The sequence below is a fragment of the Nicotiana tomentosiformis genome, chromosome 4 (assembly GCF_000390325.3).
Source record: "Nicotiana tomentosiformis chromosome 4, ASM39032v3, whole genome shotgun sequence".
Taxonomy (NCBI): domain Eukaryota; kingdom Viridiplantae; phylum Streptophyta; class Magnoliopsida; order Solanales; family Solanaceae; genus Nicotiana; species Nicotiana tomentosiformis.
In genome coordinates, this window is record NC_090815.1 from 20,732,176 (window position 1) to 20,760,004 (window position 27,829).

Here is a 27,829-nt window from a genome sequence, read left to right on the forward strand (position 1 = left end):
AAAATTACATCCACGAGTGGAGCTAAAAGAGAACTTTATGGGAAATGCTTTGTGTTATATACTAATAAATATTTGAAGTCAAATAATTAATTAATATTTTAAAAAAGATGGGAGACAAAAACATCAGAATCTTATAGTAATACAGAAAGCCAATGTCTAAACTAAGCTTTATTTGGTTTTGATTTGAGGGCCCTAAATATATCATTTCGGACGGCAAAAGGCACAAAGTCTTGCATGATTTTATCTAGATCCCTTCTTAATTTTATTTTTGTCTTAATATCTAACACTATGGTAGTTCTTTTGTTCCATATTATTGAGTTAGGTGCATCTTGTCATCACTAATTGGACCATGACTTCTAGTCTTAATCGCTCTTACCTCCCAATCTGAAATTTGAATCTACGACCTAAAATAACTTTTGATCTACTAATCAAGCTCAACTACACCTCTAAATGGGCAAGAACCTATGTCGATGAGACTTAACAATTTATATATTTACAAAGAGAATTACTTTTATGACGAAGATTTTCTTTACTTGTATGATTAAAATGATTCGATTGATGATTTAGGATCTTCTGTATATAATCCTGCATAGTCTTGAACGTTATCAATTAACTTATGCAAGCAAAGTTCCTATTTTAATTGCTTCCATCCCGATTTGGATTTTTTGTTTCACGTTTCGAATGTAGAACTTGGTCATGTTTCTGCAAAAGAAATTTTTAATCGTTTGCACATCGTTTGAGTAAAAAATGAAATATCACATATACATAATGCAATCGAGTTGCGGGTTGTAACTCGTAGTGTTCCTCGGTCGGTACGGTATTTAGACATTTTAATTCGGTATTCGGTTTCTTAAAATGTTATACCAATACCGTACCTAATTAAAGTGAGTATAATTCGATTTTTCTCCTTTCAATTTCAGTTTATTCGGTTCAGTAACTTCACTTTATTCGATTTGAATACTAACTAGTGCATAGAGTCGGACGATAATATTCTTAATTAAAGTACTCGAAACTACAAAACTAAAAAAAGTTTGTTGACAAAAGTTATATCCAAAACCAGCAACCAACCCAGAGAGAAAATTGTACATAAAAGAATAAATTTGATCAATAGAAATGTCTTATTACTTGCTTAGAATTAATTGATAAACTTAGAGAATAAAGGAAAGTAAAATTTTAGATTTCTTATAATTATGTTATAACTAATAATATGTGTATTGTATAATATAATATATATTTCGGTACGGTATCGGTATTTTGGTATTTTATTTTAAAATACCAAATACCATACCTAATACCAATTATTTTTTAAAACTTCAACCAAATACCATACCGAATACCAAATATCAAAATTTTCGGTTTCGGTACGGTAATTCGATATTTACCAAATTATGCACAGCTCTACTAACTCGTGCCTGTTGATTGAAGTGCTACAAAAGTCGATGAGCATTTTATTGTCCACATAACTTAATAAATTAAATAAGATATGCAAAACAAAGTGCTTGTGTATTATTTAAACAACGTAATTATTTGAACTTAAAAGGAAAAAAATCAGAACAGGAGGGTTTAGAATTGATAGAAAACATTAGATGAAGATAGTAGCAGAACTTTCCAGTTCCTAAGAAATTGTAAAACTTCAGATTGACATACTTTACCAAAGAGAATCTGATGAAAAAACAAACTTCCAGTTCCTCTCAGGAAGGTTTACAGCTTTTTACTCTTAATATCTAGAATGGTTGTTTCAAAAACTAACAATGTGAAAAAAGGATCTGTGAACACTGCACTGGTTCTTGTTTTTTTCAGGAACTTCACCAAACATCGACAACGTAAACCGGAGAGAGGGAGAGACAAATTGAATTTCAAATAGTAGAGGAGAAAATAGTAAGCATTTATAGAAAAACATGCTTTACAATTTAAAGAAGTTGGAAGCTGAGGAGCTGCCAATTAAAAAAAAAATGCCCATTTCACTCACTCTTGGTAAGCAGGATAAATAACTCCTCATCTTTGATTCCACCCATCTCCATGGCCCTTTCCAGCACACTGAGTCCACCGTAATCCTTGATCGATGCACGGGCACCTCTGAAAACATACATGCCAGGCAAAGCATAAATATGAGACTCGGAAAAATTTAAGAGTTCGATATTTGGTTTACAAAGCATAAGCTCAACATCAAGTCATCAACCCCTTTGAAATTGGGAGCCACGAGTACTAGCAGTAACAAAAGAGAGTTAGTAGAGAATGTAAAATATCAAAAACTTTATGTCCTTTGGATGTGAACTTTCCCCCAGAGTATGAACTTATAGAAGTCGCTAAAGTACAACACAATTTCTTGAAATAAACCACTATGTGAAAAGCTACTTGGTATAGGCTGAGCTGGAAATACGCATGTCACTTCTGAGCTCCAATGAGGTCAACTTATCATGCTGTTATGACATAACATAGGCACTAGTACAGGATAATTTATTAGTTGGATACTTGAATTTTTCTAAGCTCAGAATAGTCAAAGTAGTAGATTTTTGTTAAAGTGCACATAAATTGCTCAATATGAACTTACTTACAATCAGAACTTTTCCTCCTAACCTTAAGATTACTGTGTCCCCCCTTATACCAAAGGAATGGTCATTCTTTATGTCAAGAGGCTAGATAGTGAAACATTATATGCATATAACCTAAATTTTCATGCTTATCAGCCATATCCTATCACCTGCATCTAGTGTGTTACTCACACATGTCTATCCTTGATATAAAGGCTATGGCAACTCTGACGCCTCGACATGCACCATGTCTAACAGCCATAGCCCAGTCCAACTAACATAGATGATTAGGAAGTCTATTTTCCAAAGAAGACTAGGATGTTAGAAAACTAGTGCTACGAAGTCGGTTGGCTGAAAGTAGTTGAACCAGAAAGCACCGTCAATCTTGCGTGCATTCGCCAATACTTTGTTTAGGTTCAAGACAACTTTACCACATTATGTCCAAGAAGGTACACAAGTTATTAGCATTAGATCTGAATTTAAAATGATATGTTCACGCATAGATGAATACAGCATAAGTATTATGGTTCCTTTTTAAAAACCAAGAGCAAAGGAACAAATGATGGAGGTAAGCATATAGTAACTAAAAGCAAGAAAGAGTATAATCTTGAATTCAGTTTAATGTGGAACCATGGAAGTCATCTTGTCATGAATTCAAATAATTTTAGCCAACTGTAAGAAAGAACTACAGATCTAAATGCTGAGAAAATGTAACCAAATTAAATATTGGGAGAACTAATAGAAATATATGTTGCTGAGAGGTCAGATTATCAACCATGCTACGTAAAAATGACTCTGAATTAAATATATCACCTTCTAAGCAAAAATTTTGCCAAGTGGTGTCTCCCCATGCAGATACAATGTTGTAGAGGAGTCCTTCCATGAAAATCACGCCTATTTATATCTGCACCAAATTGCAGAAGAAGCTCAAGCATCACTGGACTGTCACCGTTGCATGCTAGATGTAACAAAGAACATCCTTGACGGCAAAGCTTGATGTCCTGACAGCCTGCTGGGTTTTGATGTTTCTTTTTGGAATCATCAAAGCCTAGTTTTGAATCATTTTCATGGATTTCATGGTATATTTTAGCACCTTTGACCTCATCATAGGTAGTGTTGATTATATTCACATCTGACATTACAATAATTCGATAGACTTCCTTCACGTTATTACTCCTAACTGCTTCCCAGATGCCGGTGGCACGATTGTTGTTGTAAGGTGCAAGAGCTTCTTTATTCACAACCTGCTTTTCAACATACTGGACAACATGAAGCAAGTTAATATAGCAAATATTCATAGAAACTTTGCATACATTCTCATTTCTAGCAGCGATTGTTTTTTTTTTTTTTTTGATGTAGTAGTTAATAAAATAGGCATCAAGAAGATGCAAGAAGTACAACAGTGGGGTAAAGAGTCAGCTTTGATACAAAAAATGTTTAGCTAAAGCAAATAAGCTGACAAAATCCAAATTGTTAAGAGCTTTGATTTTTGATGATATACATTTTCTATATGGTTAATTGTAACTTGACTCAGATTTATCTCCATTAATTTTTACTCTAGTACAAGTATTTGTACTATAAAGACTAATATACTTTATATATGAACTGTCCGTGACGGAATTCTTATGATTGATCATCTTAGTTTGGTTAATGATACTAACTTAAAGAATTTCTGTTACAAATACTTCTAGTAACTTAACAAATTACTGTTACAAATATTTCTAGTAACAGTATCAAGCACAATGACATGAAATTTCCACTCTAGTTCAATCATTTGATGTGTTATGCAAAAAATAACACAGATGGATATGAACTACTAAATTCATTTCAAGTTTTAATGGTGAACTAAACAAAAATGTAATAGAGCAAAAACAATTAAACGAATATTTGGCCTGTGCTGGAAAGTGGGCCTAATGTCGGAGGACAGCCTTGTTCAGATAGATGATGTATGTCCAGGAACCTACATTCAGGGAAATGGAACAACGGTGGCACAGCATATAGCAGATCCAGGCTAAAGATTTGCAGCTACACTGAAGATATTGACGTGGAAAAGGATAGCAAAAGAACTAAAATGAGAATAGGAATGATGCTTATGGATTCAGAGCTAAAAATGAAATAGGCAGATCCCTCTTTAAGGAAGATAGAATAAGGTCTGAAAGATAAACTACAAACAAAGTAATAGCTGAGGAGATCAAGAAAAAGTATACAAGACGTGGTGGAACCAAATAGAAAAAACTTATAGAAGGCAATATTTTTTAAATTTTTTAAATTTATTTTTTTTAACTTTAAAATTATTTTAAAAACTAAAAAAATATAGAAGGCAATATTCTTCTTTTCTTTTTTAAAAAGGTAAGATTTATAGAAGGCAGTCTTCTTGACAAAATTAGAATTGAATACGAAGAACTTATAGCTATAATGGAAATATCAAGATTAATTTGGAAACAATCTAATGAATTTTCAGAATCTTATGAAGAAGATAACTGGGGAAGGTAGTTATTTGACTCAAGGCTACCTAGGTTGTTTCAAGAGGGTCATCACAAGTCTAAGGAGGTGTTGGATCCCATTTTATAGTTCATAGGGATTGGAGGGGCAAATGAATCTCCCAAAAGGGGTTTTGGGCATAACTCAAGCACCTAAACACATACTAAGGTATTTTTCACATGACTTCCTTTGAGATTATATCAAATCTCAGTAACTGTAAACAGAATTTTCAGGCTTAGCACAAGGGAAAAAATGTATGACATGGAGAAGGAAAGTCCTTAAAACATGCAAGAAAGTATACCTTTGCCAAAATGTACTTCTCCTTTTCATGAAAGCCATCTTTCGGGCTTGGCTTGGAAACAGATTGAATAGCATCAACATTTGTTGATCTGAACAAATTGATCATTCAACACGAGTTATACTAGTAAAACATAGTTTACAAATCATTAGAGCTAAATGCATGTAATATAATCCTGGCACGTGGGGACATTATCTACTTGTTTCTTACATTTGTTATCAAAAGATGAATTGTCCGACAATGTACTGAAATAGTAGATAGGGACATAGATAGTTCTGTTATCTGTAAAGCGGGAATTTTATGATCTTTCACATCTCTTAACATTTCTTTTCTTGACTGACTGGAGGACCTTTCACATTAAATCTGAACTCGAAGATCTACAGAAATTTATACCATGCAAGAATGCCTTTCTTGTATGTTATCAACTAAAGGAACATACCTGCCACTTGGAAGTAGAAGCAGCTCCTCCCACACCGAGTTACAGTAAGAATTACCCAATGTGCGAAAAAGATCCAAAATGGTAGGCTCCCAAACCCTGACATCTAACGTGATGGACCTGACCTGTAAATAATAAGTATCTCAAGAATAAATACAGGCCCATAGATCTTTCAATTTTTTTTGCAGCGACAGCAAAAACGGTATTAACTCAAAATACATTTCCAGAAAAGATTCAATAGCTACTAACAACAACAATAACAACCCAGTAAAATCCCACAAGTGGGGTCTGGGGAGGGTAGAGTGTACGCAGACCTTACCCCTACCCCGAGGGAGTAGAGAAGCTGTTTCCGGAAGACCTTCGGTTCAAGAAGACGAAAAGAGAGACAATATATCAGTACTATCGACAAAAAACAAAATAAATGATGACAGCAACATAAGAATCAGAGAATAGATGCAAAACACTAACAATAATCCGTAGATAAGGTCCGGCACAAAGAAAAATAGTAGAATAGTGTGAACACAACATGACCACTAGCAGTCTAAGACAAAGCCCTATCAGACTAGCCTCACACTTGTACAAAGAAGAACAATGTTCAACTACCTCCTAACCTACAACCCCAATGCTCGACTTTCACACCTTCCTATCAAGGGCCATGTTCTCGAAAATCTGAAGTCACGCCATGTCCTGTCTGATCACCTCTCCCCAATACTTCTTAGGCCGCCCTCTACCTCTCCTCGTACCCTTCAAAACCAACCGCTCACACCTCCTTACCGGGGCATCTGGGCTTCTCCTCCGTACGTGCCCGAACCATCTGAGCCTCGTTTCCCGCATCTTGTCATCCATAGGAGCTACGCCCACCTTCTTCCGAATAACTTCGTTCCTAATCTTATCCATCCTAGTATGCCCGCACATCCACCTCAACATCCTCATTTCTGGTACCTTCATCTTCTGGATGTGTGATTGCTTAATTAACCAACACTCAGCCCCATACAACATGGCCGGTCTAACCACCGCCCTATAAAACTTACCTTTGAGTGACAGAGGCACTTTCTTGTCACACAGTACTCCATATGCTAGTCTCCATTAGATCCACCTCACCCCTATACGGTGCGTAACATGCTCGTCTATCTCCTCATCCCCAGGATAACCGACCCAAGGTACTTGAAACTGCCACGCTTGAGGATGACCTGTGATTCAAGCCTCACTTCCGTGCACGCTTCCCTCGGCTCCGCGCCGAACTTGCACTCTAGGTATTCCGTCTTAGTTCTGCTCAACTTGAAACCCTTAGACTCAAGGGTCTGTCTCCAAACCCCCAACCTCTCGTTAACGCTGCCTCGCGTCTCATCGATCATATCAATGTCATCAGCGAATAACATACACCATGGCACTTCCCATTGAATGTGGCGTGTCAGTGCGTCCATAACCAATGCAAATAAGAACGGGCTGAGCGCAAATTCTTGATGTAACCCCATAACAACCGGAAAATGCTCTAAGTTGCCTCCCACTGTCCTAACCCGAGTCTTAGCTCCATCATACATGTCCTTAATCGCCCTAAAGGCAACCGGCACACCTTTAGCCTCCAAGTATCTCCAAAGAACCTCTCTAGGGATCTTGTCATACGCTTTCTCCATGTCAATAAACACCATGTGCAAATCCTTTTTGTTTCCCTATACTGCTCCACCAACCTCCTAATAAGGTAAATAGCTTCCCTAGTCGAACGACCCGGCGTGAACCCGAAATGGTTGTCGGATATAGACATCGTCCCCCTCACCCTCACTTATACCACCCTCTCCCAGACTTTCATAGTATGACTTAGTAATTTGATACCCCTATAATTGTTACAACTCTAGATATCACCTTTGTTCTTGTACAGTGGAACCACCATGCTCCACCTCCACTCATCCGGCATCCTCTTCGTCCTGAAAATAACATTGAACAGCCCAGTCAACCACTCCAAGTCTGCTCTACCCTACACTCCTCCAAAATTCTACCGGGATTTCGTCCGGCCTGATTGCTCTACCCCTACTCATCTTACGCATAGCCCCCACGACCTCCCTGACCTTAATGCGCCTGCAGTACCTAAAGTCTCGGTGCCTCTCGGAGTGCCCCAATTCACCTAGCATAATGTCCCGATCCCCCTCTTCATTCAGGAATTTATGAAAGTAAGTATGTCATCTCCTCTTAATATGCTCCTCTCCCATCAATACTCTACCGTCCTCGTCTTTGACCCCCCTCACCTGGTCCAGATCTCGAGCCTTCCTCTCTTTCGCCTTGGCCAGTCGGAATAACTTCTTCTCCCGGCCTTTGTCCCCCAGATCCTCGTACAGACGGCCAAATGCCGCAGTCTTAGCCTCCGTGACCGCCAACTTCGCCTCCTTCCTAGCTACCTTATACCTCTATATGTTCGCTCTCCTCTCATTCAATAGCTACTAACCTCCGGAACTAACAATGGATCATCATGAAAGTAATGCAAAAAATTATATTCGCAGATATACATGCATGTGGACCAGTAGAAAATTGAACAAACACCATGAACTAAAGTGGTCTATTTTTTGTTGCAAAAATAAGACGGATATTTGTACACAAAAGGAACAAAAGAAATTTCAGTATTGACAAATATGTACCTTTGAGATATGAACACCAAGGTTCCGATGAATTCCCGAGCATTCTATGCAAATTAAGATACCAAGATTTAGAGATGCCCAATCAGGTTCTAAAGCACCACAGTCAGCACACGTGTCATTTCCAGGAACTTCTCTGAGAATCCTAGAAACAGAATCGGCCTGATTGACTCTCATGGTAGCTAGTGCATTTTCGCCACTAACAGCCCCTTGAACATTTAAAGAAGCAGCATAGGTACCGTTGCTACTATCAACGTCATTTTTACTAGGATCAAACTGCAAAAACAAGACGACGCTCAAGATGACTTCAGAAAATTATTTTGTACAGAAAACTAGATTTCAAGATTCAACCTTATGTAGATGAGAATTCAAAAGGGACGCAATCACTCCGGTGATTTTATTCATCCAGTCAACTCTTTCAGCTTCACTTTCAGCCTGCCAGTGAAAATAAAGGGCAATTGTTATACATAATGGATCAGCCCTTGTTAAAGTGTTGTAGAATCTGGTAACACATTAGTGCAACTACAGAAGAGCTTGCACCGTTCATGGTTCTTTCTGCTGAAGCAAATAAAGAAGCCAATTGTGACTATTGTTCAGCCCATTACTATAAAGTGCCAAAGCATAAGACTTGACAAACGCACAGTTGACAGATCTTTTATTTACTTGATGAAGATTAAAACAAAATATACTGTGCATAAGCTTAAAAAATGGTAACCTGAATCAATTTGACTAAAAGATAGATAGCCAAATGAAACAATTACACTATATCGTCAAAAAGTTGTAGCATTCCTCCATTCAGTAATCAGATACAGATCTAATGCATCAAAACAATAGTAGACTTAAAACTCAAACTTCCTAATAAAACAGTTTAAAATATTGAGTTACTCTAACTCTTTCTTCTTTGAAATGTTCTTCCCTTCTAGCATTGACATATTACTATCAATTTAGCATTGAGAACAAAGATCGACTATTCTATGCTTTACCTGCAATGTATAAGTTTTTAACGGCGAAATAATTCTGAAGCAAAGCCTCAGGTCTGTGTCCTCCGCATCAGGTTTTATAGTAGAAGTATGAAGATCAACAGTACGACAGCCTAAATTCTCCTCTCCAAGGGATGACGACCTATACCTTGTCCGGAATCTGCCAAATACACTACTATTGTTATCAACGCCGGAGGGATGAGATGACGGGGAGCTCTGCCAATAAGATAAAATTTGAAGGAGTAAGCAAAAGAATGTCCTGGAAATAACTTTACGGCTAAAATACTCTAGCACTTAGTTAAAAAACATCCACCACAGTTGAGGAAAGTGTAATTTTTACATTAACCATAGGTGCTTTCCAAAGTGCTTCGGATACCATAAAGTACCATTAGTTTGTATAAGTTTTGTTCCAAATTTTCTTTTCAAAAAGCTAAAGTTTAGAGCTTTTAAGTACTTTCCAGTTTTGAACAAAGAAGGTAATTTTAAACCAAAAATTAGGTACCAGATATTTTTCCTTTTTGATCAAGTAATAAGATTTTATTAAGAAAGGGCATAAATACACGCATACAAGAAGTATAGCAAAAACTAGAAAATCTTACAGCGCGCCAGATCTTTTTTATTATCATTGTTTCAAAGAAAACTTTGCCCCGCTATGATGGAATCACATCAAAGACTTCAAAGTTAAAAGATGCTCTTTTGACTGAGGTGGCAAAGGGTTGCCTTTCAGATATAGAAAATGAGCACAATGTAAACCTACTATAGACAGTCATTAGTAGACCACATCTATATCAGCAAATATAGACATATTTCAGTCGTTCTGTCTCGTCAAAGTAGATTCATGTTGATTTTCCAATTCTACACAAACATCAGCTTTTGAAACAAATAATATTCTTAGCAATCCAAGGAGTTCACACAGAAGTAAGCCTACTCATGAAGATGTTAGAGAAAGTCGTAAAGAATCAGCAACATTACATTTGGCCTTAAGGTTTTTCTCCCACATAATTCATAAATTTCTACCAAATGATTGTACTTTACCAGTTTACCTTATTATACTAATTGTGAGAAAGCACGGGAGAAAATATATTATTGATATTAGATACTCAGTACAATACAAGAGATCCTTATTTATAACTATACTCTACAAGAACATATTACTCCTATTCCAATGTGGGACAGGACTATATTATGTACATATCTGTAAACTAACACTCCCCCTCATGCCGGTGCATACAAATCATATGTACCGAGCTTGTTACATATATAACCAATACGAGAATCAGTGAGGGAATTGGAGAAAATATCTGCAAGCTGATCATTCGACCTCACAAACTTTGTAGCAATCTCTCCTAAAAGTATCTTTTCTCTGACGAAGTTACAATCAATCTCAATGTGTTTAGTTCTCTCACGGAACACCGGATTTGATGCAATATGAAGGGCAGCTTGATTATCGCACACAAGTTCCATCCGACTGATTTCACCAAATTTCAACGCCTTGAGCAATTGTTTGGTCCAGACTAACTCACATGTTGTCATAGCCATTGCTCGATATTCTGCTTCTGCACTAGACCGAGCAACTACATTGTGTTTCTTGCTCTTCCAAAGACACCAAATTTTCTCCTACTAAAACACAATATTCAGACGTAGAACGTCTATCAGAAGGTGATCCTGCCCAATCAGCATCTGAGTATCCAACGATCTGCTCATGACCTCGATCCCTAAACAGTAGCCCTTTGCCTGGAGCCGATTTTATATACCGAATAATGCGGACAACTGCATCCCAATGACTATCACAGGGAGAATTCATAAACTGACTTACAACACTCACAGGATAAGAAATGTCGGGTCTAGTCACTGTGAGATAATTTAATTTACCAACCAGCCGCCTATAGCTTGCAGGATCGCTAAGCGGCTCACCTTGTCCTGGCAGAAGTTTAGAATTCGGATCCATCGGAGTGTCAACAGCTCTGCAACCTATCATCATTATCTCCTCAAGAATGTCTAAAGCATATTTTCTTTGAGAAATAACAATAACTGAGCTAGACTGAGCAACCTCAATACCTAAAAAGTACTTCAATCTGCCTAGATCCTTAGTTTGGAAGTGCTGGAAGAGATGCTGCTTTATATTGGTAATATCATCCTGATCATTACCAGTAATAACAATATCATCAACATAGACAACTAGATAAATACAGAGACGAGAAGCAGAGTGCCGATAAAACACAGAGTGATCAGCTTCACTACGAGTCATGCCAAACTCCTGGATAACCATGTTGAACTTACCAATCCAGGCTCGAGGAGATTGCTTTAGACCATAAAGTGACTGACGCAAGCGACATACAAGGTCACGAGACTCCCCCTGAGCAACAAAACCAGGTGGTTGCTCCATATAAACCTCATCCTCAAGATCACAGTGAAGAAAGGCATTCTTAATGTCCAGCTAATAAAGAGGCCAATGACAAACTGCAGCCATGGATAGAAAAAGGCGGACTGATGCGACTTTAGCCACGGGAGAGAAGGTATCACTGTAATCGAGCCCAAATATCTGAGTATATATTTTGGCAACAAGACGGGCCTTAAGTCGATCAACCTGGCCATCGGGACCAACTTTGACTGCATAAACCCAACGACAACCACCAGTAGATTTACCTGAAGGAAGAGGAACAAGCTCCCAAGTACCACTTGAATGTAAAGCAGACATCTCATCACTCATAACATGTCGCCATCCTGGATGAGACAACGCTTCACCTGTAGACTTAGGAATGGAAATCAAGGACAAAGAAGATATAAAAGCATAATTGGGAGATGACAGACGATGATAACTTAAACCGACATAATGGGGATTAGAATTAAGTGTGGTCCGTATACCTTTTCGAAGTGCAATCGGTGTACTAGGAAGAGACAAGTCTGCAGTAGGAGCAGGGTCAGGTGCAGGACGAGAACCAGTTGGGCCTGATGTACGGTGCGGACGACTATGATAAGTCAAGAGTGGTGTTCCTGTGGCTGAGGATCTAGGAGGAACAATACTAGACTCCTCAACGGTTGGTATGGGTGAAACTTTTGTGGTCAAAGGTGGAGGAAGAGCTATAGTAAACTCCTCAATAAGACCTCGGATATATCATGGTAGTTAGCAGAGGTAAATAAAAGGTTTAGACTCAAAAAATGTGACGTCAGCTGACATAAGGTACCTACGAAGATTAGGGAATAACAACGATATCCCTTCTGAACATGAGAATAACCAAGGAAGACACACTTGAGAGCACGAGGAGCTAACTTATCTTTCCCAGGGGCTAAATTATGAACAAAACACGTGCTCCCAAAAACACGAGGTGGAAGAGAGTATAAGGGTGACTGGGGAAACAATACTGAATGCGGAATCTGATCCTTGATGGGAGATGAAGGCATCTGATTAATCAAATAACAAGCTGTGAGAACTGCATCACCCCAAAAACATAACGGAACACGAGATTCAATTACAAGTGTGCGAGCAGTCTCAATAAGGTGCCTATTCTTTCTCTCTGCAACCCCATTTTGCTGAGGGGTATAAGGACAAGATGTCTGATGAATAATTACTTGAGAAGTCATAAACAGCTGAAACTGAGAAGATAAATATTCCAAGTCATTATCACTGCGAAAAATGCGAATAGAAACACCAAATTGGTTTTTGATTTCAGCACAGAAACTCTGGAATATATAAAATAACTCAGAACGATCTTTCATTAAGAAAAGCCAAGTACATCTTGAATAATCATCAATAAAACTAACAAAATAACGAAATCCCAAGGTTGAACTGACTCTACTAGGACCCCATATATCAGAATGAACTAAGGAGAAAACAGACTCTGCATGACTCTCGACACTACACGGAAATGAGGCTCGGGTATGTATCCCAAGCTGACACGACTCACAATCTAATGTAGACAAACTAGATAAACTAGGCACCATCTTTTGAAATTTCGATAAACTCGGTTGTCCTAAACGTATGTGGATTAGGTCTGGAGGATTTGTAACTAGACATGATGTGGAAGGACTGAGTGAGTTAAGGTAGTAAAGGCCTTCTAATTCACGTCCTGTACCAATTGTCTGTCCCGTGCTGCGGTCCTGCATAATAAAAGAATCGTCAATAAAATATATGCCACAATGGAGGACACGAGTCAAACGACTAACAGATGCAAAACTAAAAGGACAACCAGGGACATAAAGAACGGAATCTAGGGTGATAGAAGACAAGAGATTAGCTTGTCCAACTCCTTTTGCCTTAGTTTGACATCCATTGACTAAAGTAACAGTGGGAAGAGACTGTGAATATACAATATTCGACAAAAGTGATATATTACCAGAGATGTGATCAGAAGCGCCCGAGTCTATGACCCATGGTCCAAGAGTACTAGACTGGGAAACACAAGCAAAAGAATTACCAGCAACAAAAGTATCAGTCTGAGCAACCGAGGCTACTTGTGGAGATGTCTGCTTACATGCTCGATACTGAAGGAGCTCATCATTTAGTTTGACATCCATTGGCTAAAGTAACAGTGGGAAGAGACTGCGAATATACAATATTCGACAAAAGTGATATATTACCAGAGATGTGATCAGAAGCGCCTGAGTCCATGACCCATGGTCCAAGAGTACTAGATTGGGAAACACAAGCAAAAGAATTACCAGCAACAAAAGTATCAGTCTGAACAACCGAGGCTACTTGTGGAGATGTCTGCTTACATGCTCGATACTGAAGGAGCTCATTATATTTTTCTTTAGATAAAGAAAATCCCCGGTTACCTGTAGTCTCGGTCTGAGCAATGTAAGCATTTTTGGGTGGACGACCATGTAAGGAATAGCACATTTCACGGGTGTGTCCAAGTTTGTGATAATAAGAACACTTGAGTCTAGATCTTCCAAAACGACCTCCTCCTCGTCTATTCTCCATAGTTTGAGACGCCCGAACATCCACTGTCTGGGATGCGAGAACAGAGGAATCAAGTATCTGTGATGAGATCACTGGGTGACTTAGTGCTGCAGCAAGGCGGAGTAATCGAGAGAATAATTCATCAACTGTGGGGACAGTCGGACTAGCCAAAATCTGGTCGCGTACTGAATCAAGATCATTAGGAAGTCCAACGAGGGTAAGAACTAGAAACATCTTCTGTCGCTGCTCTTGTTGTTTTTCAACGCTAGCAGAAACTGGCATCAACTTCTCAAATTCCTCCATGACTGCATGTACTTGACCCAAGTAAGTAGACATATCTAATTCCTGCTTCTTTAAGTTTGTCATCCGCGATATCACATCATAGAAGCGAGATATGTCATTAGTGTATAAGGTACGAGCCTTTGCCCAAACCAAATAACATGTCTGGAATGGACGAAACAAGAGCATCAACTTGGAATCAATAGATCGCCACAAGATGCTACATAACTGAGCATCGATCTTTGCCCAAAGTGTTATCGCATTTTCATCTCCTTCGCTAGACTGTTTGATTAGATGATCTTGAACACTTTGACCTTTACACCACAACTCGACAGATGAAGCCCAAACTAAGTAGTTTGAACTTCCCATTAAAGGTACCGAGGTAATCATAACACTAGAGCTTCCAGAACTCATGTTTCTAGACCCAAAAACATCAAATCCCAAAGACATCGTTGCAAATTATTACCAAATAAGAGAAAAATCAACTGTAATCCACTGAAACAGAATAAGGGAATATTGTAGTCGTCGGAATCTTACTGTAGCTGCCGCAAAAACTCAAAGTGTTTGGAATGAAACGAAAACAGTAAGGGTAGGATCGGAATTACCAGGCGACCCAACTGTTCTGAAGGAATTTTTTCAAAAAATGGCTGGAAATGGTCGTAAGCGCCGGCGCGTGAGCTTCTGGTGGCGCGTGGGTGCGCGTGAGGAGGCTGCTGCCAGAGATTTTCACTGGGGTTTGGTCGCCGGACAATGACGACTCTTGTGGTAGTGTTGGATTTTGCACAACACTGACGGAGACAAAGAAGACGCAAACAGCCTTGAAAAAAACTAAAAAGAGTCGCAGGAAAAAGATTTTCGGTGACTTATTTCTCTTCCCGGAGTCGCTGGAATTTATGCACAGCGATAAATCTCTCACGATTGCTCTGATACCATGTGAGAAAGCACGGGAGAAAATATATTATTGATATTAGATATTCAATGCAATACAAGAGGTCCTTATTTATAGCTATACTCTACAAGGACATATTACTCCTATTCCAATGTGGGACAAGACTACATTATGTACATATCTGTAAACTAACACTAATCATTGCACTTAAGATTCAATTATACGACCTTGATTTTCATGTCAACTGAGAATCAGAAAAGTAACACTAAACAAGTAGGACTGATTCACACAAGGCGTCTAAGAAAAACTTAGAAAAAGAAAAATAAAGCAGAATAAAGGCATGAAAATGACTTATATTAGGAAGGTGAAAAAATTAAGAATACCATCTGTGCACCCTTGAGCCTGTAATAATATAAATTGCCAAGACTGTCAAGTACGAAAAACCGTCTCTTCCAATCTGCCCTCAAACTGGAAGATCTTTTCAAAAGATATCCCTGCTTAATAGTTTGGACCTGGAAGAATGTAAGAAAAAGTATCCAGAGTTTAATGTCTAGTATTTACAATAAAATTAATCTACAAAATCAGGAGACATTTCAGGGATTCCTATACTTAAATCTAGTGCTATATTTATTGTAGAGCTCTCCACCCCTACACTGACAAATAACAGACAGAAATGACATTGATATATTACTTACCGCTCCTTCTGCACTGGACTGCATAATTGCTTCTATATTTTTGTCTGAATTCATACCAACACCATTTGAGGCTATAGAACTAGTTGAAGTACCAAGGTTACTGGATCCCCGCATATGATTAAGCTCAGCTTGTGTCCTGAACTCTTGGATTCTTTTGGCAAGTTTGTCTTGTTCTATGCAGGCCTGTTCCTTCGACTGCTGAGCATATGTCAAAACCTGATTTGAGGAGTTAATATTAGCACCAAAAATATGCAAAAAGAAGAAAGATATCACACACAAACTGCAAATTTTTAATCATTTTGACTGTTGTCAATGTCAATAATCAAGCAAGCTGCAAATCATCCATTTTATGTTTATAAATGCAGCAAAAGAGGCAGTGCAAGACATATAGATCTGAATGTAATCAGTGGAGGTGGCAAATGAGCAGGTTGGGCTACATTGTGTAGTTGAAGAAGGTTAGGTAGCCAACGGGTCATAAGCAACCCATCCAATGCTGGTCCGCTGCGGTTTAGGCCAAAACTGGTCGAGTAACCTGTAGTATTTGAAATTCATCCTAAATAAGTTTTCACTAATATATACTTTTTATATATGCTCAGTTTATGCCTTTCACTGAGGTACTAGTGAAGTATCATTTATACCAGAGACTATACATTTTCTCCTTCAAGAAACTTTGCAGTGATTAAAGAGATTTTCAAAACAAAAAAGCAAAAGAAATGAGAAGCAAAGCAAATAAACACCAGCTCCTCAACAAGCCCAATGCTTACATTATGCTTGGCTTTGTCAACTTTGGCTGGTAGGGTGGATCTCCCAAGAAGGGTGTCATGATTGACATCGTTAGTAATCAGCATGTGACTGATCCCCTCTCTCTCCGTGTAAAAAAAGGTATTTCTAAAATGAAATAGCCATCTCTCTCCTTATCAAAAAATAAACACCAACTATATCTCAATCCCTACAAACAAGTTAGGGTCTGCTATATGAATCCTCTCTGACCACGTTACTCCGTTTAAACTCATCTCATGCCAATATTATGCAAATACAAATAAAAAGCATTAGAAGTTCTGTATATTTTCGAAACTTATAAACCTCCGGAAGGCTAACCCACTCCTAGAAAGCATATGACCGATGATAAAAGTGCTAATATCTAAAACATATACTCAACTAATATGTATCGCCTACATATATCTTTTTTCCCATTATGCCATATCTTTTGCTAAGTCTGAATAGATTCCCAAAAATTGTAGGTCTTTCGAGACAACTTTCTTCCATGTGATTTTGGATGTACCTCGTTCTCTTTTAATACCTTCATTTACCATGGTTTCACACCTACGGACTGTGCGAAGTGGTCTAACTTTGCTCTTCGTTAATATTTGGGGCCAAATGAGCCCTTGCGGTTAGCAAAAGGGTTCATCTACGACCCCTTTTTTTTGTTGCTAACAGAGCATTATTGAGCTAAAACTAGATTTTAAATACAATGATTAGCACTTGAGGCTGCTACATAGCTATCTTTAAAGGCACTATTTTTAACCAGCCCCAACCCCTCCTCTATTTTACCCACCCTTGACACCAACAACCACCACCTCTCCACAGGGTTACCACCATCACTGTCCCTTTCAGAAATAATAGAGAAGGAGAATATGGTAGATGGTGGACGGTGAAGGTTGTTGCCTTTTGGATGAAGGAGGTTATTTCGAGGGTGGATAAAAAGGGGGAGGGGAATACCAGTGGAGACAAAAAACAAAATACAGTAGGTGATTTCTTCCCGTTTGTTCAAGCATTGCTGGACAGAGTTACCTGGTACCTGTTGTTGGTGGGAGGTAGCAGGTATCCCGCGAAATTAGTCGAGGTGCACGCAAACTGGTCCCGACACCACGATATTTAGAAGAAAAAAGAAGGGGGGTTGTTAAAAAATCAGGGGCTTAAATGATAGGACACATGGCATCTTCCGGTGCTAATCATGATAATTAGAGATAAGTTGATCTCAAAGCTTCCGCCGTTAGCAAATAAGGGCATTGGTAAGCTCTTTTGCTAACGACAGGGGCTTCTACCGCAACTATTAATTGAGGGAAAAGTTAGAATATTTTGCATAGTTCAAGCACAAATTTGGTCCATTGCCCTAAAAAATAGCCATCTTTCTAGTAATTCTCAATTGCAGCTTTTAAATGAGGTAGAAATACCTTAAAATAAGCAAGCACATTAGCACAAAACCCAAGATGCTCTTAAAAGACATGAATCAGCTATTCTATGCAAAGATTAATCTCCTTAAATATAATTTGCGCATATTTCAATTGATGGTAGGCTAGAAACCCGTGTTTTAGCCATAAGATTGCACTCTAATTACTGCATTTTACGTTGTTTGAGCTTAAACGAAAGTAATTTACACTTATTATGTATTTTGTGCCTTGTAGGAAACGATTCCGAGCTATTAAGGTAATTTGGAGCTAAATCGAACAAGTTGGAGCTTTGAAGTCTGAGTAGAAGCCCAAGCAATTAAGCCGGGATCACGTTCAGGAGGTCGAGAGCCAAGTCCGGATGTAAAAAAAATGACGAAACGAATTTACTCTGTAAAAATTGCACAGTCGCGCCGCATGGGGCGCCGCGAGGCGTGCAATGCAAAATATGCCAAGATTGTATTTTTGCAAAGTGTTCTGCAATTTTCCACAAGCGCGCGGGGTGCGGCGCGGTAGTATAAAATTGTTAGAGTGTTTTCCTATTTCAGCTAAAAAAGGATAGTTTCGTCCGGATTTATTTTTTTGGGGAGGCTTAAATACACCAGAAAACAACATTTTCGGGACTTTTGGACACATTTTCGACCTAAGGAGGCTTGGGAAGAACACAAGCAAAAGGATTTCATCATTCCTTCTTCACTCAAAATCCTGGTTTGGATTGAATTTATGTTTTCCTATACTTTAATTATATTTGTGAAGAACTTCGCCATGTCTATGGAGTAGTTCCTTTTATGCTTTGATGGATTTGGTGTATTGATGATTGTTTGTGGATTATAACTCTATTTTTATGTATTTGAATCGTTTTAGAAGATTTAATTGTTGCATCAATATTTACTAGTTCATGTAATCGAGAGAGGCATAACTTGTGATATCTTTGCATTATATAGTTGGTTGAGTTCATAGATTCTTCTAAGTAATCGAAAGAGGCTAGTTGAATCATTGATTAAACCTAGTTAGAAAAATAATCGAAAGAAGTTTTCCTAAAGACCGATCTGTTATGCATTCTTGCACATTTTCACAGTGCTTAAATTGGTTCATCTCGTGAGGTTAAGACTTAATCGAGAGAGGAGTTTTTGCTGAACGTTTGAACTAATAATAGAGTAAATTCGAGAGACTCACTTGAATATTATAAGTGAATTATCTAGAGTTAGATCCCGAACAATTATCTTGCACCTATCCTGTCAAAACCCTATCCTCTCCCACTGACAACCTTAGTTTCTTACTCCTTGTCTCGATAATCATTAGTCAATAGCCTTAGATTCTTAGTTAATTTCACTTCTTAGTCATATAAATCTCAATTGTTGATCCTCCTCGATAGCAATCAAGCTAGAAACTACGAGAATACTGTTTAAATTCAATCCATGTGGATACGATATTATACTATACTATCTTTGATTAGCGAGCACAATTTAAGTGTGTGTTTTGCGCTCGTCAAATTTTGGTGTCGTTGCCGGCGATTGGCAATCAATAGTGTTTGAAATAGTTTGTAGTACTAATTCAGGAAACTTTTTTTTTTTTTTTCTTCACGGGTATATCTTCCTTGTGCAGGCAACAGGTTAAGTTTGTGGTGTATGACTCGATTTTCTTCAAAAGAAGTAATACCCTACAACCCGGAATTGGAAAAACACCTGCGGCAACTTAGGAAAGAGAAAGAGTGCACCGAAAAGTTCTTGGGGCAACCTTCAACCCAAGAACACATGGCTAATAACGGCGACGACGAGGTAGATGTAGCTGCAAGAGAGGAAGCACAACAAGAACAACAAGAAGTTGCACGGAGAATTGCTGATGAGACTGTCGAACATAACGGGGGTCGAAGATTCAATCTAAATCGACCTTTGGTTGAAGACCAATTCGAGAATGCGGTACCCAGGCCTGGTAGAGCGTTGGGTGATTATGCCAGACCAGTCTACAATCAAGGATTATCAAGTGTTAGACCACCTACAATTGCAGCAAACAATTTCGAGTTGAAGCAAATCCTTGCTTCAAACCATTCAGAACTACTGTGTCTTCAGAGGGAAGATGAACGAAGATCCAAACATGCATCTAATGGACTTTGAGGAGATTATGAATACCTTTCAATACAATGGGGTATCATGCAATGCAGTGTACTTAAGGGCATTTCCCTTTTCACTTAAAGATGATGCTAAGCAGTGGCTTCGAAGCTTGCCCAATGGATCGATTAGAACATGGGAGGAGATGACCAGAAAATTCCTGGATACTCCTCCGCTAAGACAGGTAAGTTTAGAAGAGAAATCCTTACTTCTTCTAGAAAGATATTGAAACTGTTTTTGAAGCATGTGAGAGGTTTAAGGAGATAGTTAGAAAGTATCAACATAACGGAATTGAACTCTGGATGCAACTCCAGGACTTTTGGGAAGGATTGACACCGACCTCGCGTAAAACATTGAGCAATGCAGTTGGAGGCCCTTTGATGAAGAAAACTCCAGAGCAGATAGTTATAATTCTTGATGAGCTATCTGAAGATGCTAATCAGTGGCCCTCTGAGAATGCTGAAAGAAGAAGATCGACTGGTGTTCACCAAGTTGATGCTAATACATATGTGCAAGTGCAGCTTGATACTATGGCTAAAGAAATACGAAAGCTAACCTCAGCCACGATGCAAAATGAGCATCACGTAGCTTGTGATATATGTGGAAGAGGACACCCTACTCATGAATGTCAAACCTCAACTGAGGAAGTGAATGTTGTAGGAAACTATAATTTTAATACAATGGGTCAGAGGCACCCCGGTTTTTCATGGAGTTCACCTGGGGGTACTGCAAATGCATAGCAACAAAACAACCCCAGATTCCAGGGACAAGGAGCTCCAGGTTTCAAAATCAGGTTTCAAAATCAGCAGAGGCAGCAGTACCAACCTCTACAGTCTAATCAGTCTAGCATGGAAGAACTAACAAAGGCCTTCATTATCAAGACATATGAGAGGCTTGACGCCCATGGTGCAGCTATCAAAGAACTGGGCATATCTTTTCGAAACCTAGAAAGACAGGTTGGGAAACTAGCTACTCTAATTTCTGAGAGGGTCCTAGGAACGCTCCCGGCTAATACAGAAAGAAATTCCAAAGAAACAGTGAATGTTGTAACTTTGAGAAGTGGGCAAGTGTTGAAAGATCTCACCCCAATCCAAAAAGATATGAGACTTGAAAAAGAAAGTGGGGAGCAGCTGAAAAGTGATGTTGATAAGAAGAAGAAAGGCCAGATGGGAGCTGAGAAAAGAAGAAGGAAAAAAACTCGAGAAGGGAGGAACCTGAGGTGAGCAAGCATATGCATGCTCTACCTCTTTCCCAAAAGCTAAGTAGAGAAAAGTTGGACAAGCAGTTTGAGAGATTTTTGGATGTGCTGAAACAAATTCATGTAAACTTACCATTCACAAGTGCTCTCACAGATGCCTGCTTATGATAAATTCTTGAAAGAGATCCTTACGAAGAAGAGGAAAATAGAGGAGACCTCAGTGGTAAAGCTCACAAAGCATTACAGCGCGATATTGCAAAATAAACTCCCACAAAAGTATGGAGATCCAGGGAGTTTTACTATGTCTTGCTCTTTAGGAACTATTAATTTTGATAAATCCTTATGTGATTTTGGTGCTTCAATTAACTTAATGCCTCTATCTATCTACAAGAAACTGGAGAAGGAGATTGGAGAGATAAGGTCTGGACCCATATCTTTGCAGCTGGCAAACCAAAAGACTATAACACTCGAGGGGATAGTGGAAGATGTGTTAGTTCGGGTGGATAAGTTCGTATTTCCTGTGGATTTTATAGTGGTAAATATGGAAGAAAATAAGGAAGTCCCCCTCATCCTAGGAATACCATTCTTAGCGACGGGTAGAGCTATATTAGATATACAAGAGAGAAAACTCATGCTTAGAGTGGGTGATAAAACTGTGAATTTTAAGATGGATGTAGCAAAGGGGGAACAAAAGGACAAACCAGATGCGAGTGTTGAATGGAAAGTAAAGAGCGCGAAAGAGAAGGCTGCGGTGAGCGAGAAAGATAAGTGTGGGATGTACCCAAAGAAGGCCGCGAAGAAGCTGTCCGTATGGATGTGTGCATTAGTTCGGGCGCGAGGGATGAAGCCCAACTTCGACTCAGACCCCGACTACATGTTCAGGGAAGTTTCCTTCACTTTATGCTTTTTAATTGTGTGCCATGGGGACATGCCACGATTTAAAGTGTGGGGTGGGGAATGTATATGTGTGTTTGTAATCGTCTCTTTTGATTGGAAATTTTGACTTTTCCCGACAATGGATTTCCTCGGCTGTCTTCTTGAGGGATTTTTCTTAGGTAGTGTAATAAATCCCCCTTGGTTTTTCTTCGTGCCGCGGTTCTTTTTCAAGGGTTTTGTTTGAACCGGGTGTAGTTATTTTTTATTTTTTTTAGGAGTAGGAAACCTTGTGCTATGATTTGAAATAAAAGCAATATCTCTTGACTTTATTATGCCTAGAGAATAATAAGTGTTTTAGTTGTGACGCTTAGGCCCAGTTTTGACTCTTGTATAAGTACCTTAAATTGTATGATCTTAACTTTGCTTAACTGATTTGACTAGGGTGTCTTGATGAGTCTGATCCTGAGTGAGTTATGTGCCATGTGTGTGTGAGGTTTTGTGTATTCTGTGCATTGAATTTGATGTCTAGAACTTGCCCCGTGTGTTTGCAAAGCGAAATAGAAGTTGTATTCAGTCTTGGAAATGATATAGGCGTCTCTTTGTTGAGCCAGTTATATGCTTTTAACCACCTAATTGTTATGCATCTTAGTTAACCCCTTCGAGCCTGTAATCCTGTTTCTTTGGCAACCACATTACAAGCCTTACCCATTTGTTTGAATTGACCATCTATTTGAACCTTTCACCTCTCGTGAGCACTTGAATTGGTTATGAACTTTGTAAAAGTTAAAGTGTGGGGTGTTGGTTTGGTTTTTGAGTGGAACTATTGAAATAATGAGAAAGGTGCACTGTTTTGAAAAAGTAAGAGACACTTGAATTAAAAAAGAAAATGAAAAAAAAAACTAGTTGTATTGTTGTGAAAAAAAATATTCATTGATAGTGGTAATTCTTGATGTATTTGTGCTTAAAGAAGTTGGGAGTTGACGTATATTTATGTGAAGGTGGAGTTATGTGTTGACATAAGTGTGGGGTTTAAATTGTGAAATTGTTGTATTAAAGTGCTTAAGGAGGTGTAGTCACTATTCCATATATATACTACACGTCCCGCAGCATGCATTTCAACCAAAATAAAGTCCTACTTGATCTTGGCAAGCTTATGGTACATTCTTTGTGGCACATGAATTTCATTTCTGAGAGAGTTAATCTTTTCTATCATGAGTTCCTATTTGTTTTTGAATTTTATTGTGTAATTTTATTATGTGTGGAACTACTCTTTATTGTTTGTGTGACGGCACATAATTTACGAAGGTAAGGTAAAGTCTTTGACCTCTGAGTTAGAGTAAGTGAGCAGGTTGTGAAAATTGCATGGTGCTTATGAGTCGAGTTTTGAGGCTAGGATGTCATGATATGGTGCTTAGTCTATTTTAAATATTCTTGGCATGATGCGTTAGGGAAGTTGTCTGATAAGAAAGTCGTCTCTATGCGAAGTGCAGTTTGATTGCTCGAGGACGAGCAATGGTTTAAGTGTGGGGTGTTGATGGTAGGCTAGAAACCCATGTTTTAGCCATAAGATTGCACTCTAATTACTAAATTTTACGTGTTTGAGCTTAAACGATAGTGATTTACACTTATTATGTGTTTTGCGCCTCGTAGGAAACGATTTCGAGCTATTAAGGTAATTTGGAGCTAAATCGAACAAGTTGGAGCTTTAAAGTCTGAGTAGAAGCCCAAGTAATTAAGCCGGGATCACGTTCAGGGGGTCGAGAACCAAGTCCGGATGTAAAAAAATGACGAAACGAATTTACTATGTAAAAATTCACGGCGCGACAGTGCAAAATATGCCCAGATTGTATTTTGCAAAGTGTTCTACAATTTTCCACAAGCGCGCCGCATGGCGCGGCGCGGTAGTACAAAATTGCTAGTGTTTTCCTATTTCAGATAAAAAAGGGTAGTTTCGTCCGGATTTATTTTGGGAAGGCTTAAATACACCAAAAAACACCATTTTCGGGATTTTGGACACATTTTCGACCTAAGGAGGCTTGGGAAGAACACAAGCAAAAGGATTTCATCATTCCTTCTTCACTTAAGATCCTGGTTTGGATTGAATTTATGTTTTCCTATACTTTAGTTATACTAGTATCTATGAACGTGCGTTGCACGTTAATAATGACACGTGATGATTTAAATATTTATTTATATGAAAGAACAATAAAATTTAATTAATAAGAGAAATTTTATGTATTATTATACAACAACCATCCAAATGCCGAAAAATATTATTACATTAGAATAATACATGAATTTAAAATAAAAGGACATCATCAAAATTTAAACAAATGATCAATTTTGTCATGTTAGTTAAATAATTATGTATTATAGTTTAAAAATATTTAATGTGATGGTATCTTAAAGAACACTTCTTTGTGGACAATATTTTTTTGAGTATGTTTCCTCCTAATGCTTTGATTGCTCTGCCTTAACCAAAACTCTTGTTGTCGATCTTGATATCCCTCTTGAAAGTGCAACATACAGTTGTTCGTACAAGAAAATATATTGCGGTAAATATAGTCCAATATTTATGATGTTTGTCCTTGTGCTTTGTTTATTATATTTGCAAAACATAAACATACTAAAAAATATTTTCACACAAATTTAAAAGGAAATTCCTTAGTTTCGGAAGACGAAAGTTGAATTCAGGGATAAGAATATACTTAGAAGCACATTGACCAGTATCATAATTTTTGTATGTATGACGTTATTGTCAAAACTTCTATATACCATCTGTGTGATATTACATAAGCTATTTGGCGTATTTAAGTTTTCAGTAGCATGACAGGCATATTTTTCTTCAAAATCAATCTATATACAATGGAAGATCAACTTAGTCTATTATATATACGGTGACACTAACATACGTAAGAAATAATAAACTTGACAACAAACATGTATGGTAGAAGGTTGTTTGGTATTAAAGTATTTAAATATTCTTCTTGGTAGTAATTATTGGTATCATTTTCTGCTAAGTCAAAAACAGGAAAACATTTTGTTCTTACTATAAAATTTTGCAAACAACCTTTTATTTAGTTGATCAACATATTCATTTCTGCTAGCTAAAATGTCTTTTTAATTCTATCATGCGATTTGCACAAATTACGGTTTAATCTAATGATAGAAATATTTCTCTTATTAAATGCACTACTATTACCATTGGGATTGATAACCAAGTGTTCAGGAATAACCAAATCATCTTTTATTGGATGCTCTTATTCGTTTCTGACACAAAGCAAGAAAACACTGAATACTGGATCTGTTCTTACTTTATATTTCTTGTCAGTTGAATCTTTTTCATTTGAGGCCAGAAGTATAACTTTGGCAAGCTGCCTTTTACAGTCTCTGCTTTTGTCGATTTTGGAACTACTGGTAGTACTTGACACAAATTACCTCCCAAACTATTAATTTTTCACCAAACGGTTCATTAATATCCAATATATCTCTAGAACTCCGTTTGCCACTTAGCCATAAGTGCTTCATCCCATATTATCAATTTTGCTTTTCTTATAAATTTAGCACCATTGCTCTGCTTTGATATATTTGTGATGGTTATTTAAGTTACTTGAAGAGGTATATCAAATCTAAAGTGGGTGGCCTCACAATAAAATCATTGTTGGTACACCACTTGCTATTATTGCTAACAGCGCCATGCCTCTTGATATGATATTTGCAAGTAATGCATGACATAGAAATATTATTTCGATTCCGCCGGATGCATCTACAAAGAATAATCCTGTTATAGCAAAGTCGACTCTTTATAATATAGTATTGAAAGCTTATTCTTGTTTAATATTTAGCTTTGATTGTACTTCCTCAGACACTTGTATAACATTTTGATTCTTAATAATATATTAACCTTTTTTACTTTATGTTCTAACGCTCTTTTTAAGGAATAAATTTATGTACCCTAAGATTCTTTTTGCTTGAATAAGAATTTTATTCATGTGATGAATTTAAAAAAATAATTGAATTGGATTCTCTTGCTAAATAATTAATTAAAAGATTTAATTATTTAATTTTAACATAAAAAATAATTTCTTCTATGTTGATTTAGATCTTAATATTAGTTCATCTCTTGTTTTGAATATTTAGTCTTAATTATAATTTTATCCACCATAAATTTTAAGTAAAAGATTGATATGACATTTCACGTTTAGATCTTTATGTCTGTAGAATAATTAGTGGTATTGAGTCTTACCAACCATTATTTTCTCTCTTTCTCACACATTTATATTCTTAAATATTTTCTTAGTTGTAGTTTAATAATTGGGTATTTTTAAATATTACACGAAAAGTTGATAAAAAAATATTATTTGAGTAGGAAAATAGTTCAAATATAATATAAAAATATATTATCATGGGCGTATCTTTTTTTCTCAATGTCAACTCTTTATGCAGTCCATTTAATATTATTTATTTTTTTTGGTATTGGACATTATGGAGTGGTAACGTATTGCCAATACGGAATATTCTGATGAAATTGATTTTATTAAACCTTCCCACATATTTTAATAAGAATTTAATAGACAAATTTTATTAATTTTAAAGTATTAAATATTAAAAATTAGCATATAAGGTATTGTAGTCCAAAAAATAAGTTATTGCGGTTATGTCCTTTCCGTATGAGTTCTCCCGTTTAATATTTGTGGGCTATTCTGGTATATTAATATTGTATTTATAATTTTATAATAATATAGGCTCTCCTTTTTCTAAATGGATTTGGACAATATAATACATTCTTAAATTAAATTAGTAATAGGACATTATAATACGTTTTCAAATTAAATTAGTAATAAGAATTTTTAAGAAGTATATCCTAGAAGTAATAGGATTACATGAATAAATATATTTACTTGTTCAATTTTATATGAATTAGACAACCGAAAAGTAATTATACTAATAGGATTCCTAAAGGTAATCATGTAGGATTCCTAACGTGTAGTATTATGTTCTAAAACTAATAGGATTATAAGGCTAATATCTAGAATTCCGATTATGTCCTTTTATTATGAGTTATTATGCTTAATATTATAAGGTTATTTTTGTAAACCGACATTGTATTCATGCTTTTATAATAATATAGATTTGTGAAGAACTTCGCCATGTCTATGGGGTAGTTCCTTTTATGCTTTGATGGATTTGGTGTATTGATGATTGTTTGTGGATTATAACTCTATTTTTATGTATTTGAATCGTTTTAGAAGATTTAATTATTGCATCTATATTTACTAGTTCATGTAATCGAGAGAGGCATAACTTGTGATATCTTTGCATTATATTGTTGGTTGAGTTCATAGATTCTTCTAAGTAATCGA

At 37.2% G+C, this 27,829-nt stretch overlaps 1 protein-coding gene and 1 non-coding gene across 4 annotated transcripts in view; both read right to left on the bottom strand.

Moving 5' to 3' along the window:
- Positions 1-1,612: 1,612 nt before the first annotated feature.
- Positions 1,613-27,829, bottom strand: part of LOC104109292 (ADP-ribosylation factor GTPase-activating protein AGD4-like) — a 34,391-nt gene continuing 8,174 nt past the window's right edge. For all 3 annotated transcript variants that reach the window (XM_009618547.4, XM_009618548.4, XM_009618546.4), the window contains 9 exons: positions 16,117-16,332; positions 15,805-15,933; positions 9,354-9,566; positions 8,722-8,805; positions 8,374-8,646; positions 5,750-5,871; positions 5,314-5,401; positions 3,345-3,790; positions 1,613-2,076 (listed from right to left, as the gene is read on the bottom strand). In XM_009618547.4, the coding sequence (XP_009616842.1) occupies positions 1,962-2,076; positions 3,345-3,790; positions 5,314-5,401; positions 5,750-5,871; positions 8,374-8,646; positions 8,722-8,805; positions 9,354-9,566; positions 15,805-15,933; positions 16,117-16,332 (1,686 nt within the window). In that variant the 3' untranslated portion in view covers positions 1,613-1,961. The remainder of the gene's footprint in view (positions 2,077-3,344; positions 3,791-5,313; positions 5,402-5,749; positions 5,872-8,373; positions 8,647-8,721; positions 8,806-9,353; positions 9,567-15,804; positions 15,934-16,116; positions 16,333-27,829) is intronic.
- Positions 20,579-20,681, bottom strand: LOC117279842 (small nucleolar RNA R71). The gene has a single exon (XR_004510269.1). It is a non-coding gene; the product is annotated as a small nucleolar RNA R71 (small nucleolar RNA).